The sequence below is a fragment of the Myxocyprinus asiaticus genome, chromosome 37 (genome assembly GCF_019703515.2).
Source record: "Myxocyprinus asiaticus isolate MX2 ecotype Aquarium Trade chromosome 37, UBuf_Myxa_2, whole genome shotgun sequence".
In the NCBI taxonomy this organism is placed as follows: domain Eukaryota; kingdom Metazoa; phylum Chordata; class Actinopteri; order Cypriniformes; family Catostomidae; genus Myxocyprinus; species Myxocyprinus asiaticus.
Genome location: NC_059380.1, coordinates 23,663,415 through 23,681,433, shown reverse-complemented (window position 1 = coordinate 23,681,433; position 18,019 = coordinate 23,663,415). Strand labels below are relative to the sequence as shown.

Below are 18,019 nucleotides of genomic sequence, written 5' to 3'. Positions count from 1 at the left end.
TTGCATAAAGATGTTAAGGAACTTTAAAAAATCTAAATATTTATTGAACAATTAAGACCCTTAATTGTGTACTTTTTGTGTGGTCAACATCTGGATGTTGTCATTTAACTAATTGTATAAACTATTTAACTTAACTGCAGCTCTGTATTTTTGAGGATAGTGTGGCTAGTTAGTGTAGTTTTCGCAAGTTATCACTCAGTGAGAATCAGTACATACTTGCTGTGTTGACCTTTGAAACCTCATAGTGTCTTTTTGTTTTCCACCAGACTGTTTTGAGAGTTGAGCAAAGGGCCTGGTGATCCATATTTGCTTCTTCATTAACAAAGAATATTCTAACAGGAAGTATAACTACTGTAGCTCAGTTGGTGGTAAGACAAAGACTTGCAATGTTAATCTAGACTATGCATGTCAAACAGGAAATGACTATGACTTCTCTGCACTCCAAAAGCTTTAGTTGAAGAGCGTTTGTGGTTATCAAGCAATTTGAGAGTTTTACTTGTGTACGAACAGTGTGTCTCATGGCCCAGGCAAAAGATCCAAACCTTGGGCAATCAGCGGGCACTAACTCTGCCCTTCAAAGGCTGGACACGTTAGCCAGCCGATTTTTTTACAAATATCGGAAAGGGAACCAGGAGAAAACACTTGAGAATGAGGGGCCACATGTGTCAGAGTATACCACCCATTGGGATGCAACAAGTAAGTCTAATCAAGCTTTTTTAGAAACAGAATATTTAGCTTTGTTGCATAAATTCTGTTCAAAATCTGTCTTATGCATATTTTTTAAACTGGTTTAATCTTGATCTACACTGACTGATGATATGCGATGTATTGATTCAAACCTATGCATTTTCAGTGCATGCCTTTGAAACTTTGTCTACTGTCCCAACCACTGTAGATTAAAGAATATGATTGAAGAATATTGTGTCAGGTCGTAATTTTTAGTTGTATAGTGCTTTTCACAACACACATACTTTCAAAGCAGCTTTACAGAAAATCTTGCATTAACAAAAACATTTAACTGTAATATCTATAAAGTCTTATATGATAATTGTTCAGTTTGATTAAATATGATTGTAAATTGTGTATAAAAATTTTATAATTAAATAACAATTGTATTTAGAGCCCCTGTGAGCAAGCTGAACGCGACTGTGACAAGGAACACAAAACTCCATAAGCATCAGAATCAAAATGAGCTTTATTGCCAAGTATGCTTACACATACAAGGAATTTGTCTTGGTCACATAAGCTTCCAGTGCACAAACAATACAGCAAGAATACAGAGATAATAATAATTAAAAAAAACAGAATAAAAATAAAAAGTGAATAGAAAATAAAGTATTCATAGAAATACACAATAGAAAAAAAAATTATATATATATACACACTATATGGCCTAAAGTTTGTGGACACCCCCTTTTAATTAACGAATTTGGTTACTCCATTAAATCCAGTAAAGAAAAATCTTAATGTTTCTTTATGTAATGGCTTGGGCTTTGTGTGCTTCCAAATTTGTGGCAACTGTTTGGGGATAGCCCTTTTCTGTTCCAGCATGACAATGCCCCTATGAACAAAGTGAGGTCCATAAAGAAATGGTTTACTGTGTCTGGCGTGGAAGAAATTGACTGGCCTGCACAAAGCCCAGACCTGAACCCCACTGATCCCTTTTGGGGTGAACTGGAACAGCAAATGTAAGTCAGGCCCCATCGACCAACATCAGTTCCTGACTTCACTGATAGCTTTGTGTCTGAATGAGAGCAAATCCCTGCAGCCATGTTACTACATACAGTATAGTGGAAAGCCTTCCCAAAAGAGTGGAAGCTGTTATTACAGCAAAGAGGGAAATTGATGCCTAAGGCTTTGAAATCAAATGTTCATCAAGCACATATGGTGTCCCCAAACTTTTGGCCATATAGTGTATTTACATGTACAATATACAAATACAAAACAAATCTAGGATACAGAAGCAAGGGAATGTAATGACAGAAGAGGTATGGTATGTTGGATAAATATAAATAGATCAAGCTGTGTATTGCACATAATTATTGCTCAGTGGGGCAGTTTTAACAGTTCATGAGATGGATAGACTGAGGGAAAAAACTGTTCCTGTGCCTGACGGTTCTGGTGTTCAGTGCTCTGTAGCGCCTGCCAGAAGGCAACAGTTCAAAAAGGTAGTAGGCTGGGTGAGGGGGGTCCAGAGTGATTTTTCCAGCTCTTTTCCTGCACATTTCTTGAAGGGAGGGCAGGGGGTAACCAATAATCCTCTCAGCAGTCCGAACTGTCCTTTGTAATCTTCTGATATCCAATTTCGTAGCTGTACCAAACCAGACAGTTACTGAAGTGCAGAGGACAGACTCAATGACTGCTGAGTAGAACTGTATCAGCAGCGCCTGTGGCAGGTTGAACTTCTTCAACTGGCGAAGGAAGTATAACCTCTGCTGGGCCTTTTTCACAATGGAACCAATGTGGGTCTCCCACTTCAGGTCCTGTGAGAGGTAGTCCCCAGGAAACTGAATGACTCCACTGCTGCCACAGTGCTGTATAGAATGGTGAGGGGGGGTCAGTGTTGGGATGTTGCTCCTAAAATCCACAGTCATCTCCACCGTTTTGAGCGTGTTCAGCTCCAGGCTGTTTTGACTACACCAGTGAGCCAACCTTTCAACCTCCCTTCTGTATACATGTATTCATCGCTGCCTGTCCGTCAGAAAGCTGGTAATCCACTGACAGATAGACATGGGAACAGAGAGTTGGTGTAATTTAGTCTGGAGAATAGCTGGGATGATGGTGTTGAAAGCCGAACTGAAGTTCACAAAAAGGATCCTTGCATATGTCCCTGGTCTGTCCAGATGTTGTAGGATATGATGCAATCCCATGTTGACTGCATCATCCACAGACCTGTTTGCTCGATAAGCAAATTGAAGGGGATCTAGAAAGGGTCAGGTGATATCCTTGAGGTGGGCCAACACCAGTCTCTCAAATGATTTCATGACAACAGACATCAGAGCGATGGGTCTGTAGTCATTAAGTCCTGTGATTTTGGGTTTCTTTGGGACAGGAATGATGATTGAGCATTTGAAGCAGCATGGGACTTCACACTGCTCCAGTGATCAATTGAAGATCAGTGTGAAGATGGGGACCAGCTGGTTAGCACAGGATTTTAGACAAGTGGGTGAAACACCATCTGAGCCCTGTGATTTCCTTGTCTTTTATTTTCGGAAGACATGGCACACCTCTTATTCACAGATCTTAAGTGCAGGTTGAGTAGCAGGAGGAGGGAGGAGGGGGGTTGCAGGAGGTGTTGATGTTTGTGTGAAGTGAAGGTCAGAGCAGGTGTGGGGTGTAAGATTGGGCCCTTCAAATCTACAGTAGAACACATTCAGGTCGTCAGCCAGTTGTTGGTCCAGTACAGTGTTGGGGGTAGGAGTCCTGTAGTTAGTAAACTGTTTCAGGCCACTCCACACTGATGGAGGGTCGTTAGCTGAAAGCTTGTTTTTCAGCTTATTAGAATAGCTTCTTTTAGCCACTCTGATTTCCTAATTCAGTGTGTTCCTGGCCTGATTGTACTAGATTCTGTAAGCATCCTCTTTTGCCAATTGAAGCTGCCTGAGTTCTGCTGTATACCATGGTTTGTCATTGTTGTTTGTAAATAAGTCCTAGTAGGAATGCACATATCCTCACAGAAACTGATATATGATGTCACAGTATCTGTGAGCTTGTACAGATTGGTGTCTGTAGCCTCAAAAACACTCCAGTCAGTGCAGTCAAAGCAGGCTTGCCAACTTTACAGTCTTTACTACAGGTTTAGCTGATTTTAGTTTCTGCCTGTAGGTTGGAAGAAGATGAACCAGACAGTGATCAGAGTCCCAAAGCTGCTCTAGGGACAGAGCAATATGCATCCTTTATTGTTGTGAAGCAATGATCCAGTATAGTTCCGTCTCTGGTTGGGAATGCAATGTGCTGTTTGTATTTGGGCTGTTCACGTGTGAGGTTTGCTTTGTTAAAATCCCCAAGAATAATAATAACTGAGTCTGGGTATTGTTGTTCCGTATCTGTGACTTGATCAGCCAGCTGTTGCAGCGCTGCATTCACGCACGCTTGTGGCGAGATATAAACACTCACCAGAATAAACAAGGAAAACTCCTGCGGCGAGTAGAAAGGCTTACAGTTAATAAAGAGCGCTTCAAAATTAGGACAGCACATCTCCTTTAACGCTGTTACATCTGTACACCAACTTTCATTGATGTAAAAGCATATTCCACCACCTCTCGTTTTCCCCATTAATCTTCTCTGAACAGCTGAAAGCCCAGCAGATGTAACGCGCTGTCCGGAGTGGTTTCACTCAGCCAGGTTTCTGTGAAGCACAAGGCAGCAGAGGTTGAAAAGTCCTTGTTTGTTCGGTTGAGGAGATGTAGTTCATCCGTTTTGTTAGGAAGAGAGCGGGGATTCGCTAGATGAATACTCAGCAGCGCAGTTCGAAATCTGCGCTGGCTTGACCAGCACGTCGGCTCATTTCCCTTGCCTGCATCTCTTAAACAACATAGCTGCGCCTTCGAATAAAATGTCCAGCAAAGTGTCTGAATAGTCAAAAACCGGGAAAAGATTGTCTGGTATGTGCTGCTGAATGTTCAGCAGTTCGTCCCTGGTAAAACTGATTGGAAAAAGATTACTAAACACAGGACAAACAAACAAAACAACAAAAGAATTTAAGAGCTCCACACCGATATAAGAAGTTGGTTAATGAAGAAAAATAACCTTGGGAGAAACCAGGCTCACTGTGGGGGCCAGTTCCCCTCTGGCTAAACAACATGAATATAATGCCAATATTAGTTATTTGTGTGCAGTGCAAGTCATGGTTTAAAATTTGTAAGTAAGTGTTAAGGTCCAGTGTTTAAAAAAATATTTTTTATGAACTGAAGACTAATGACTAATGTCTTTAAAGTCAATCCTGGATTAACTGCAGAAGTTCACATAGATGCATTGTCCTTTGTTAGATGGCTGATGAAGGCTTTTTTTGGCAATTAATTGGTAGTCTATGTATTCTATTTTAAGAGTACAGTCCATCAATAGACAAAGGTGATGCAGGCAGAGATCAATGAGGTGCATCGCAGTTCAACCAGCAGGTCATTTCGGTGGGGTCCATCATAAATCCAAGGTTCAGGCAGTGGCATATGAAGTATCCAATGTTTTACAATTGGAGTTGGCATCAGTTCATCCTCTGAAGTCCATTGTAAAAGACACCAAGCAGGAACGGAGCTGGATCTGGTCGGCTCTGGTAACCTCTGGATATGAATCCTGAGGTTGAGACATGGAAACAAATAGAATAATATTAGCGTAGATGCCATTCAATTGTATGCAGAGTTATTGATCATGATAGATGTTTCTGGTTCCGGCAGACCTAACTAAAGCAGCCTAAATGTGAGTTGATGTATAAATTATGTGTATGCCTGGCTAAATAGATGAGTCTGTAGTCTAGACTTAAACTGAGAGTATGTGTCTGCATCCCGAACAGTGTTAGGGGGACTATTCCATAGTTTAGGAGCCAAAAAGGAAAAGGATCTACCTCTTTTCATGGATTTTGATATTCTAGAAATTATTAACAAGCCAGAATTTTGTGATCATAATGAACGTGATGGAATATAGCATGTCAGAAGTTCACTTAAGTACTGTGGGGCTAGACCATTCAAAGCTTTGTAAGTAGTTAACATAATTTTAAAATTAATACAAAATTTAACAGGTAGACAAAGTAACGATGATAAAATGGGGCTAATATGATCATATTTCTTAGTTCTTGTCAGCACTCTGGCAGCTGCATTTTGCAACAACTGAAGTTTATTTATTGAACTTGCTGGACATCCTCCCAGTAATGCACTACAATAATCTAGTCTTGAGGTCATGAATGCATGAATTCGTTTTTCGGCATTAGCAACAGAGAGCATGTTGCATAACTTAGCAGTATTTCTGAGGTGGAAGAATGCTGTTCTACAAACATTGGAAATTTGATTTTCAAAGGACAGATTGGTATCAAATATAACACCTAAGTTCTTCGCTGTAGAAGACAACGTAACAGTACATCCATCGAGAGTCCAATTCTATTTTAGCTGCTTATTTTTAGAGGTTTTTGGTCCAATAATGAGTAGTTTTGTCGGAATTGAGTAGAAGGAAATTTCTGGCTAATTTGGAGAATTGTGAATTTTTGCTGGGTTTAGAAGAAATATAAAGTTGGGTATCGTCGGCATAACAGTGGAAACTTATTCCATGATTCCTAATAATATCTCCCAGGGGAAGCATGTATAAGGAGCAAAGCAGAGGCCCTAAAACTGATCCCTGTGGCACTCCATACTTAACTTTTGTTTGATTTGACACTTTTTACACATGCAAAGTAGTAGCGGTCTGATAAATAGCACCTGAACCATGCTAATGCAAGTCTACTAATGCCAACATAATTCTCCAGCCTATTCAAGAAAATGTCATGATCAATCATGTCGAAGGCAGCACTAAGATCTAAAAGCACTAGTAGAGAAATGCAGCTGCAATCAGATGATAAGAGCAAGTCATTTTTAACTCTGATAAGTGCAGTCTCTGTACTGTGATGGGGCCTAAATCCTGACTGAAATTGTTCATATACCATTTCTCTGTAGAAATGAACATAGTTGGGAGGACACTATCTTTTCTAGTATTTTCGACATTAATGGTAGATTTGAAATCGGTCTGTAGTTAGCCAGTTCTCTAGGATCAAGCTGTGGCTTCTTAATAAGCGGTTTGATAACTGCCATTTTAAAGTTTCTTGGGACATGTCCTAAGGATAGCAAAGAGTTAATAATATTAAGAAGAGGTTCTGAGATTACAGGGAATACCACTTTAAAGAGCTTAGTTGGTATTGGATCTAACATACATGTTGTGGCTTTTTATTTTTTTAATACGTTTTGTTAGCTCTTCATGACCTATGACAGCGAAGGATTGAAGTTGCTTGTGAGGAAAATTATGAGACACTGTTTTCTGAGGTGCTGTGACAGTTGATTGCATAGTTCCAATTTTATTTCTGATTATCTAAATTTTAGTAAAGAAATTCATGAAGTCATTACTGTTGTGCTGCGATGGAATATCTGGTTTATTCCTAACCAATTTAGCCACAGTACTGAATTAACACCTTGGATTGTTGTGGTTATTTTCTATGAGTTTGCTCAAATATGCTGACCTGGCAGCTTTTAGTGCCTGTCTGTAGCTACAGACACTATCCTTGCATGCACCACAAAATATCTCTAATTTTGTACTCTCCTACTTGCGCTCCATTTTCCGAGCTGCTCTTTTGAGAGCATGAGTGTGATCATTGTACCATGGTGCGAGGCTTTTTTCTTGAATTTTCTTTAATCGAAGGGGGCGACACTATTAAGAGTGATAGAGAAGACTGTATTAATATTTTCTGTTATTACATCAAGTTCATCTAGACTTTATGGCTTACTGAGTATGTGAGACAATTCTGGAAGATTATTAGTGAAGCTATCTTTTGTGTTTGAAAGAATAGTTCAACCTGAACGATTGCGTGGTGTAGATTGAGTGACAACTGATCGCTCTGCAGTAGAATTTCTATAGTATCAACATCAACTCCGTATGACAGAATTAAATCTAGCATATGACTATGGTGATGAGTTGGTCCTGTCATATTTTGTCTGACTCCAAGAGTGTTGCGAATATCGATAAATGCTAATCCCAAAGTGTCATTTTCATTATCTATGTGAATGTTGAAGTCACCAACAATTAAAGCTCTATCTACATTAACTACTAGATCTGATAGAAAATTTGCAAATTCAGTTCACATGGTGTCAGTCTTTTGCCCAAGGCTAAGTGCAAAGTAAAACATTTTGGTATTGTGTCTATGTGCATATTTATCTACACTTGTAGTCTGACTTTCTGTGGTTTCAGACAGGAAGAGCACAGTTTCCATTTTGCATTTTGCATTTAGACATCTAAATATGATAATGAGCCCTTCAAAACAATTGCATTTGCTATTATAGTATGTGCTGTAAAATTAATACATTTTAATGTTATTTTTTACTTTAATAACATTTTCACAACATCCCAAATATGTGCAAGCATTATATTTAATTTTGTTTTATATCTAACTATATCCAATATCTTAAACTTTAATATGTCTTTGGTAATATAAACATTGCATTGTTTTTGCACGTTGGTTGCTGCACACTATGGTGAAATCTAGATGCGTTGTGCTCATTTCTCATCACCATGTCTAGTGTCAGTGAGGGTGTAAAGTGAAATTTGAGATCATAGACTGTCACATTTATTAACAAATCTATACTTTCACACTCTCACACTGTTTCCAGGCCAATGATAATTGTTACCGTAAAAGGAATGTTCCCCCAAAAAATGAAAATTCTCTCATCTTATGCTCAAACTCAGGCCATCCCATATGTCTTTCTTTCTTCTGCAGAACACAACTATTTTTAGAAGAATATCTCAGCTCTGTTGGTCCATACAATGCAAGTGAATGGTGGCCAGAAATTTGAAGCTCCAAAAAGAAAATTAAGGCAGCATTAAAGGAATCCATAAAAAAAAGGACTTAAATATTGATCTGTTTCTCACCCACACCTATCATATCACTTCTGAAGACATGGATTTAATCATGGGAATCATATGGATTACTTGTATGCTGCCTTTACATGCTTTTTCCCCTGGCCACCATTCACTTGCATTGTGAGGACCTACAGAGCTGAGATATTCTTCTAAAAATCTTCTGCAGAAGAAACAAATGATGAAAGAATTTTCATTTTTGGGTGAACTATTCCTTTAAGAGTAAGTTAATGTAATAACAGGCTGGATTTATTTTTGAACTACTGAAAAATGTTTTCTCCAAATCGCAGATTACCACTTTTTTTCTGTGTGCACAGCCTTGCCAAAACACAACAAGTATGAGTATTCCATACTTAATTGTTAACAGTTCAACAGAAAACTTGCATTGCTGTCATATTGACAATCTACTGTAGCTTCATTACATTAAGTGGTGTCTATTTAAGATCCAATCATAATTTTTACAGAAAAAAAACTAAAAACATTATCATTCAACTATTTACTTAAGTTTCCAATTATTTTCATTTATTAGGCCAAGAAAATAATAATAAAAAAAGGATTATATAAGATTTTAGGATGTATTCAATCAACATATTGCAGCTGGTTTTATGAAAACATTGCCATTTAGCGAGTAATGTTCTCATTTATTGTTTGAGTCATAACTTCTCTGGTGATTTAATAATACATCTTCTTATGGTGCATCTTAACATGGATATTGCTGCCCAATCTGCTAAATGTTTGTTTATAAATGTCACACTGATAAAAAAAAAAAGATGGGGCCCACTTTACATTACCATAGGTGTCTTTAACTACTATGTACTTAAATGAAAAAAAAGAAAAAAAAAAAGGATTTTAATGTGCTTGTATATACAGTACATGTTGCACCTTGTTACAAGTTGCATGTGCTCACATTTAAAGTAATGACATGAAGGTACATCTGTAATTTCTGTTGACCCTAAACCTAACCCTAAGCCTACCCCAACCTTGTTATAGCCGCAAATGTGAATCTTGCAAGTTTCACAGAACAATACATATTTACACAATAAATACATTGTATCTAATGCTTAATTAGGCTAGTCTTTCAGCATTTTGGGTAGAAGATGTAGCTGTGTGAGAGCTATCGTCCCCAGTGATGTTAATTCTGTTGTTATATGTTTTGTTCAGTGAAAGAGTTTTTAGCAAATGCCAAAGAAGATTTCTTAAGAAAATGGGAGTGTCAGCCACAGGTACGGGAGCTTTCCCATTGTCACTGTAAATATTAAAGTCAAATGGTCTCCAATAGACTGACCTTTGGCATTTGTTTTTGCAGAGCACATCATGCCTGGATGACTTTGATAGACTGAAAACTCTTGGCACTGGCTCTTTTGGAAGAGTGATGCTGGTCAAACACAGACAAACGGGGCAATACTACGCTATGAAGATCTTGGACAAACAAAATGTGAGCGAACTGTAAAAACACTGTAAAAAGGTCTTTGGGCGGGTAAGCAACAAAATGTGCTTTATCTGGAATTTCAAAAACAGGTTTAATGTCACAACTTCAATTGAGTCTAGCTGGTCTGAGTGTCCTTTCATGTGAAAAATGTAATGTAAAAATTTTACAAATGTATTTACAGAGAGAGGAAATGGAAACTTCCTCTGCTGACAGCATCAAACCACAGTGTGTAGCCATAATGTTTCCACACACAGTTTTTAAAGGGACAATTCATCCAGTCACCAGTCACTTAAAGGGATAGTTCACCCAAAAATCATAGACAGTCAGCATAAACGTCATCGATATGACTCCAGTGGTTAAATTAATGTCTTCTAAAGCGACACGATCACTTTTGGTATGAAAAAATATACATTTTTAAGTACTTTGTAACCGTAAACCATTGCACGTGTCACACGTGCTTACCGCTGCAGAATGGAAGCATGATTTAGAGTTAAAAAAGTACTTAAATATTGATCTTTTTCGCACCAAAAGCAATCGTGTCGCTTTAGAAGACATTAATTTAGCATCTGTTGTCGTATGGATGACGTTTATGTTGACTGTCTGTGACTTTTGGAGCTTTAAAAGAGAAATTTCCACTCACTTGCATTTTAAGGACTTACTGAGCTAAGAAATTTTTCTTCAAATGTGTTCTGGTGAAGAAAGAAAGTCATACACACCTGGGATATCATAAGGGTGAGTAAATAATGAGGAAAATTTAATTTTGGGGTGAACTATCTCTTTGAATTTTTTATGGAAAAAAGGTAAATGGAGATATAAGGGGTTATACTTTTGCTTTAAATATTTAAACAAACCCCTAACCCTATTTATTAATAAACTTTGGTGCGTAACTTGTTCCTTACTAATAGACATAAATGATACCTGAAATCTTGCCCACTCTAAAAATCAAAATGCCTCCCCAAAAATCACATGTTAGTGTCGGCCCTGTCGGAAATTATGGGGCATGTAGAGGAGAGGTGCAATATTATTCTTCTAAGCGATCAGATAAAATGAGCATAAAAAATTCCATGCAATAGACGTAGACTGATGGAGGGACATGAGCCATAACTAATGACAAAAATATCATAAAGACTTTTTTGACTTAGGCCAGTAAGCAACACCTATTAATTCCCTGCAACCACCCTGAAGACCCATTATGGCAGCAACTTTTGAGAAAATGTAAAAATCTGGTTGTTGCATATTTTCTTATTCAATGTTAACTTTTTAGATAAGGTTCCTTCTTAGATTATAAGTATTTATTTGCATTCCATAACTTTCTTTTTTTTTTTCAGGTGGTGAAGCTGAAACAGATCGAACACACATTAAATGAGAAGAGAATACTACAAGCAGTGTCCTTTCCTTTCCTTGTGAAACTGGAGTATGCTTTTAAGGTATGGAAATAAATGATTTAAGAGCAGAAATAAAAGAACATCAGTGTCTGGACAAGAGGATTGTGGGATGTTCGAAGATATAGCCATTTCACATAAACACATGAATTAAATGTACTTCAGTAACATTATGGTTTTCATCTGATATTTCAGTTAAATGTTTACTCTTAACAGGATAATTCAAATTTATACATGGTCATGGAATATATCCAAGGTGGAGAGATGTTCTCACATCTGAGGCGGATCGGAAGATTCAGGTGAACAGTTTAAAAGCTAGTTTCTAAAAAAAATTGCATTATGCTCATTTAGATCTTTTCTGACTCGTTTAACTTTAAAGAGGTAGCTCATAGAAAATTAGTAACTCATGTAATTCCAAAACCGTATGATGTTTTTGATTCCTTATTTTTTTACTATGGAACACAAAAGAAGAATTTTTGATGATTCTTAATGCAGCTCTTTTCCTTATAGCAACAGTCCATAGTGACAATGTCTGTCAAGCTCCAAAAGTACAAACAAACACCAAAAAAGCACCACAAAAGTGGTCTTAAATCTTTACAAAATCCTTTTTTTTTTTATTTCCAAAATCCAAATTTAAGTCATTATTCACAGATAATATTCCCCTCCTCCAAAGCTCTGTAATCTCATTTGAGTTCAGATTAAAAAAGCACAACAAAAGTGGTCCATATTACTAATGTGATGTCTTACATTTAAATTTGCAAGATCTAAATTTAAGCCGTTATTCACTAATAATATTCCCCTCTTCCAAAGCTCTGTTATCTCATTTGCGTTCAGATTGAAAAAGCACACCAAAAGTGTTCCATATGACTTGTGCAATATGTGTCAAATTAAAATGTTCAAAATTACATTTTAACTCATGATTTCCTAATAATATTTACCTCTTTCTAAACTCTAAAATTACATTTGCATTCAGATTAAAAAAGCACCAGTCCATACGACATTTCCAAAATGTAAATTTAAGTAGTTATTCACTGATAATATTTACCTCTTCCAAAGCTCTGAAATCTTATTTACAATGAGATTAAAAAGCACCACAAAAGTGGTACATACAACTTTTGTGCTACATACCAAATAAAAATGTCAAAATTCAAATGTAAATTGTTATTCACTTATAATATTCCCCTCTCCAAAGCTCTGAAATCTCATTTGTGTTCAGATTAAAAAAGCACCACAAAAGTGGTCGGTGCGACTTGTGCCGAAAATGTCCCAAATTAACATTTCCAAAATTAAATTTTTAAGTAGTTATTCACAGTTATTACACGGCTCTCTGGAATACTCAATTCTGATTGGTCGATGGTGCCATCATGATATTGCTCAGTAACAACAGCACATCCACGTATCAGATGGCTCATCCGGGTATTGTGAGCCAACGGTCCTGCTTCTTGGATCACTGTGCGATCTCTACAAGTAAGCTTATAAAATAATTTAAACTCAAATCAATGTTTTATGTGCATTTATTTATTTATTTGGCAAGTAGTCTTGAAATAGGATGCATTTTGCGAAAACAACCGTCTGACTGTCCGTTATCCCTTACATAATATTTTCCTATTTCGAAGCTCTGAATTTGCATTCAGATTAAAAAAGCACCACAAATGTTGTCCATACGACTTGTGCGCTGTCCCAAATTAACATTTCCAAAATTTGGAATTTAAGTCGTTATTCACAGATAATATTTTCCTCTTCTGAAGCTCTGAAATCTCATTTGTGTTCAGATTAAAAAAGTACCTCAAAAGTGATCAATTCAAATCATGAGCTATGTCCCAAATACAAATTTCCAAAATCGAAATTTAAGTTGTCATTCACTGATAATATCCCCTCTTCCAAAGATCTGAAATCTAATTTGTGTGCAATGTCCTAAATTAAAATTTCGAAAATTAAATTTAAATCGTGATTTACTAATAATAATGACCTCTTCCAAAGCTTTAAAATTTTATTTGCATTCAGATTTAAAAAGCAACACAAAATTGGTCCATACGACTTGTGCGCTCTGTCCAAAATTAAATTTTCCTAAATTTAAAGATACGTTTTTATTTTATTTATGATAATTGTCTCCTTCAAAGCTCTGAAATCTCATTTGCATTCGTTTTAAAAAAGCACCACAAAAGTGGTCCACACGATTTGTGGGCTATGTCCCAAATTAAAATTTAGAAAATTGAAATTTAAGTCATCATTCACTGATAATATTCTGCTCCTCCATAGCTCTAAAATGTCATTTGTGCACTATGTCCCAAATTAAAACCTCCAAAATCAAATTTAAGTCATGATTCACTAATAATGTTTACCTCTTCCAAAGCTCCAAAATTGTATTTGCATTCAGATTTAAAAAGCACCTCAAAAGTGGTCCATATGACGATTAATTCAAATTTCCAAAATGTAAATGTTATTTATTTAATCTAATAAAATTCCCCTCCTTCAAAGCTCTGAAATCTCATTTGTAATCAGATTAAAAAAGCACCATACCACTTGTCCACTATGTCCCAAATAAACATTTCCAAAATCTAAATTTAAATGTGTTATTTACTGATAATATTTTCCTCTTCCAAAGCTCTGAAATCTCATTTGTGTTCAAATAAAAAAAAGCACCACAAAAGTGTTGCATATGACTAGTGCACTATGTCCCAAATACTAATGTCTGAAATTTAAATGTAAGTTATTATTTACAGAAATCTGTCTCCTCCAAAGCTCTGAAATCTCATTTGTTTTGATATAAAAAAGCACCACAAAAGTGGTCCACACGACTTGTGCGCTATGTCCCAAATTAAATTTTCCAAAATGAAATTGTAAGTTGTGATTCACTAATAATATTTACCTCTTCTAAAGCTCTAAAATTTCATTTGCATTCAGATTAAAAAAGCACCACAAAAGTGGTCCACATGACTTGTGCGCTATGTCCCAAATTAAAATTTCAAAAATGTAAGTCGTTATTCAGTGATAATATTCCCCTCCTCCAAAGCTCTGAAATCTCTTTTGCATTCATATTGAAAAATGGTACGTTGATGCATCGTGCCAAGTTTGATGTCACTGACACCAAATGCCAGTGGTTCTTGTCTGCGTGTGTCAAAACCAAACATGGCGTGCCAGTTCAAATATACAAAATGGAGAATGAGATGTGAGGGCTGCATTGGAAGGGAAATATTTTTTGTTAATATTTAAATTTCAGTCTGTTCCTCACATAGAGTTTTCATATTATTTTAGAGGACTTGAACTATAGCACATGAGTTATATGGACTCCATTTATGGTGCTTTTTGGTCCTTTTTGGAGCTTGACAGCCGTGGTCACTATGAACTTGTATGGAAAATCTGCAAACAGATTCTTCCAAAATTCTCTTTTTGTGTTCCACAGAAAAAAAGCATATGGGTTTTGAACAACATGAAGGTGAGTAAATCTCACATTTTTTTTTTTTTTTAAAGTTTCAGCTATTATGTCTACAATAACTGTGTTTTCTCTCCTCATAGTGAGCAGAATGCACGGTTCTTTGCAGCTCAAATTGTTCTGACGTTCGAGTACCTTCATACTCTAGAGCTCATCTACAGAGATCTTAAACCTGAAAACCTGCTCATTGATCAACGGGGATACATCCAGGTGTGGCAAATGATCTTTAGACATACTTTTTTTCCTTCACTTTCATCTTTAAAGATTTCCATGTGTTCTGAATTCATGTAAATTTGTCATTTACTCTTTGATTTAGGTGACAGACTTTGGTTTCGCCAAAAGAGTCAAAGGCAGAACTTGGACATTGTGCGGTACACCAGAGTACCTGGCACCAGAGATCATCCTCAGTAAGGTGAGAAAATATGACAATAATTATTATTATTTCTTTTTATTTTTTTTACTCCTCTGGAATTTAAATGAGACATCAACAGGTTTTCTTTTTGCTTGTTAGGGCTATAATAAAGCTGTGGACTGGTGGGCTCTGGGTGTTCTGATCTATGAGATGGCTGCTGGTTATCCACCTTTCTTTGCTGATCAGCCTATTCAGATCTATGAGAAAATAGTGTCTGGCAAGGTCAGAATAGTTTTAATAAACTTTAATTAATAACCTCAAATTATACACTCAAACATATCCCAAGAACAAATGGCTTCTAAAGACTTGCAACATTTGCTGACTTTTACAACAATGCAAATGTAACAATTGGTTTTACATTTACTAAAAAAAAATATTGTACGATGTATGCATTTCGATTTCATAACATAATTCCATGAAAGTGAATCGAGTATTCTTTAACTAAATATTTTAGGTTTTATTGATTTAATTTAGTTAAAAATTACACAAATCAATTTGATGGAATGTTCCTAGAATGTTAGCAATTGGTTCCCAAAACAATAAAAAAAAAAAAAGAAATCATACACTAACGTTAATATTCTGAATATTCTTTGTTTCCTGTGTACTTTTTGCCTTGTATGATCAATGATGCATGATTTTTGCACTCTGTAGGTTCGATTTCCCTCCCATTTCAGCTCAGACCTGAAGGATCTTCTGCGCAATCTGCTGCAGGTGGATCTCACAAAACGCTTTGGCAACCTGAAAAATGGCATCAACGACATCAAAAATCACAGATGGTTTGGTACAACAGACTGGATTGCAATCTATGAGAAGAAGGTGTGGTTCTCTAAAACATTTTCGATACTTTCAGGTTTTTAATCGGTTCTTTAGAATTATTCTTGTGCATTCAGATCAAGAACACTGGTTTATTTCCACAGGTTGAAGCCCCCATTATTCCAAAGTGCAGAGGGCCTGGAGACACAAGTAACTTTGATGACTATGACGAAGAAGACATCCGGGTATCTGTCACAGAGAAATGTCCAAAAGAGTTCTTGGAGTTTTAGGGCACCTGTAAAGCTGTTTCTGGTAGATTATTCGGTTCTTTTGTTTTGTTTCGCCCCTTGAAAGCAGAATCAAAGAACATAATTTATTGTAAATACTTCCACTTTCGTAATTCAAAGAGACTTTGGGAGATTTGAAGATTCATTCGTATGTGCCTTTAGCACAAAGCTGAATACAGTTTGGAATTAGGTGTTAAAAGAGATAACCTGACTACATGCTTATCTGTTTGGAAACATTTATGATAAAAGGTGCTGTATGCAATTTTTTTTCATGGAAAAATATGCCAAAAATTTTTCCAAAAGATATTAATGAAATAAGTGTCCTGAGATATCTCACCGGTCTCTGTGACAACTGTAGACTTTGTAAAAAGTAAACAAATATGTGTCCGTCGATCACTGACATTGACATTTTGCACGTTCTCATAGTGTTGTCTTTGAAGCAGATCATTGAGGCTATGATTCATAATGTTTGTCAGTTGATGGCGCTATTGTGCCACAGTTGAATTTGACAGCCACAGGACCAAACAATGTTGCTCTTTTGCTTGGTTTTGGTCTCAAAATCATCTTTGGAGTGCGGGGTTCTGGAATGGGGGGGGGGCTAATTAAACGGCACGTGAACGCTTCAGAATGCTAAAATCGCTTACAGCACCTTTATTAAGATTTATGTTTTTTTATTGTTGATTTACTTTGAATTGTTTATATTAATTAATTTATCAAATAAAATGCCTTTTATGTCAGCATTTTTTTTTTAAATACAGGCTTCAATTTTAAAATTAAACTTTCAATTAAAGCAATGTCTACAGTATGTTCAGTGTTACTCTAGCAATGCAAAGCATGATTCCCAACCACAGGTGAGGGAATGTGAATGTGTATGATACTAAAGGTGAAGATAGCATGATTCAAAGAACGTGTCCAATATTTTAGCTTGTTTGTATGTTTATTTCCCCTAAAGGAAGTCAAATGTGTCTTTAATTGCACTGAAATCATAAAGACAGTTACCTTCTTGTTGTTTTCATGGACAAAGTGCACTGTAAAAAAAAAAAAAAAAAAAAACGTCTAAATTAACTGGTTTTATTCCATTCACAAAATGTTATTTAATCTGAATAAATTTACCTGACAAATTAGGTAACACCAACAGAAGTAATTCTGATGGGTTAAATCAAGTAGAAATAGATCCTTGAGCCAGTAATTGCAGGTTACCACTTTTTTCAGTGTGATTACATTTATTTTAAAAGGAAATGTGTGTAATATCTGCTGTAATATATTTTTGAAACAGATTATATTGACACTGAATTAAATAAAATTATTTGTATTGTAATGTCTTGATTGTGTCCAGTGCCCTTGTATCCAATACCCTGTGTGCAATGAAATATCATACCTGTTTCTGTGACAGCAGCGCTAGTCTCTGTAAACATGAATTGGCAGCGGGCTGCAGTAAGTTTGATGGTTGTCAATACACGCTAAATTTGAGAACACTATTTTGCTTCCGTTGCTTTTGCTACGTTAAGTTTTAGAACTGTTAAAATTGCTTACAGCACCTTTAAAGGAATATTCCAGGATCCATACAACTTAAGCTCAATCATCAGCATTTGTGGTATAATGTTGATTACCACAAAAAAATTAGTTTGACTCGTCCATCCTTTTCTTTTAAAATAAAGCAAAAATCGAGGTAAAAGTAGGCATTTCCAATGGAATTGAATGGGGCCAGTTTTTGGAGGGTTTAAAGGCAGAAATGTGAAA

General features: G+C 36.3%; 1 protein-coding gene across 1 annotated transcript; it reads left to right on the top strand.

Moving 5' to 3' along the window:
* The first annotated feature begins 355 nt into the window (after positions 1-355).
* On the top strand, positions 356-17,603 carry LOC127428000 (cAMP-dependent protein kinase catalytic subunit alpha-like). The gene is made up of 10 exons (XM_051676031.1): positions 356-696; positions 9,745-9,806; positions 9,890-10,018; positions 11,341-11,439; positions 11,611-11,693; positions 14,911-15,037; positions 15,144-15,239; positions 15,339-15,461; positions 15,891-16,055; positions 16,157-17,603. Exons 1-10 carry the CDS (start codon positions 519-521, stop codon positions 16,280-16,282), a joined length of 1,188 nt encoding a protein of 395 aa, XP_051531991.1. The 5' UTR covers positions 356-518; the 3' UTR covers positions 16,283-17,603.
* The last annotated feature ends 416 nt before the right edge of the window (positions 17,604-18,019 follow it).

Excerpts from the sequence above, each read along its gene's own strand:
- LOC127428000 (XM_051676031.1), top strand. The coding sequence starts at position 519 with ATGGCCCAGGCAAAAGATCCAAACCTTGGGCAATCAGCGGGCACTAAC. Across the intron at positions 697-9,744 it reads CACCCATTGGGATGCAACAA|TGAAAGAGTTTTTAGCAAAT; the intron begins GTAAGTCTAATC and ends TGTTTTGTTCAG. Across the intron at positions 9,807-9,889 it reads AATGGGAGTGTCAGCCACAG|AGCACATCATGCCTGGATGA; the intron begins GTACGGGAGCTT and ends TTGTTTTTGCAG.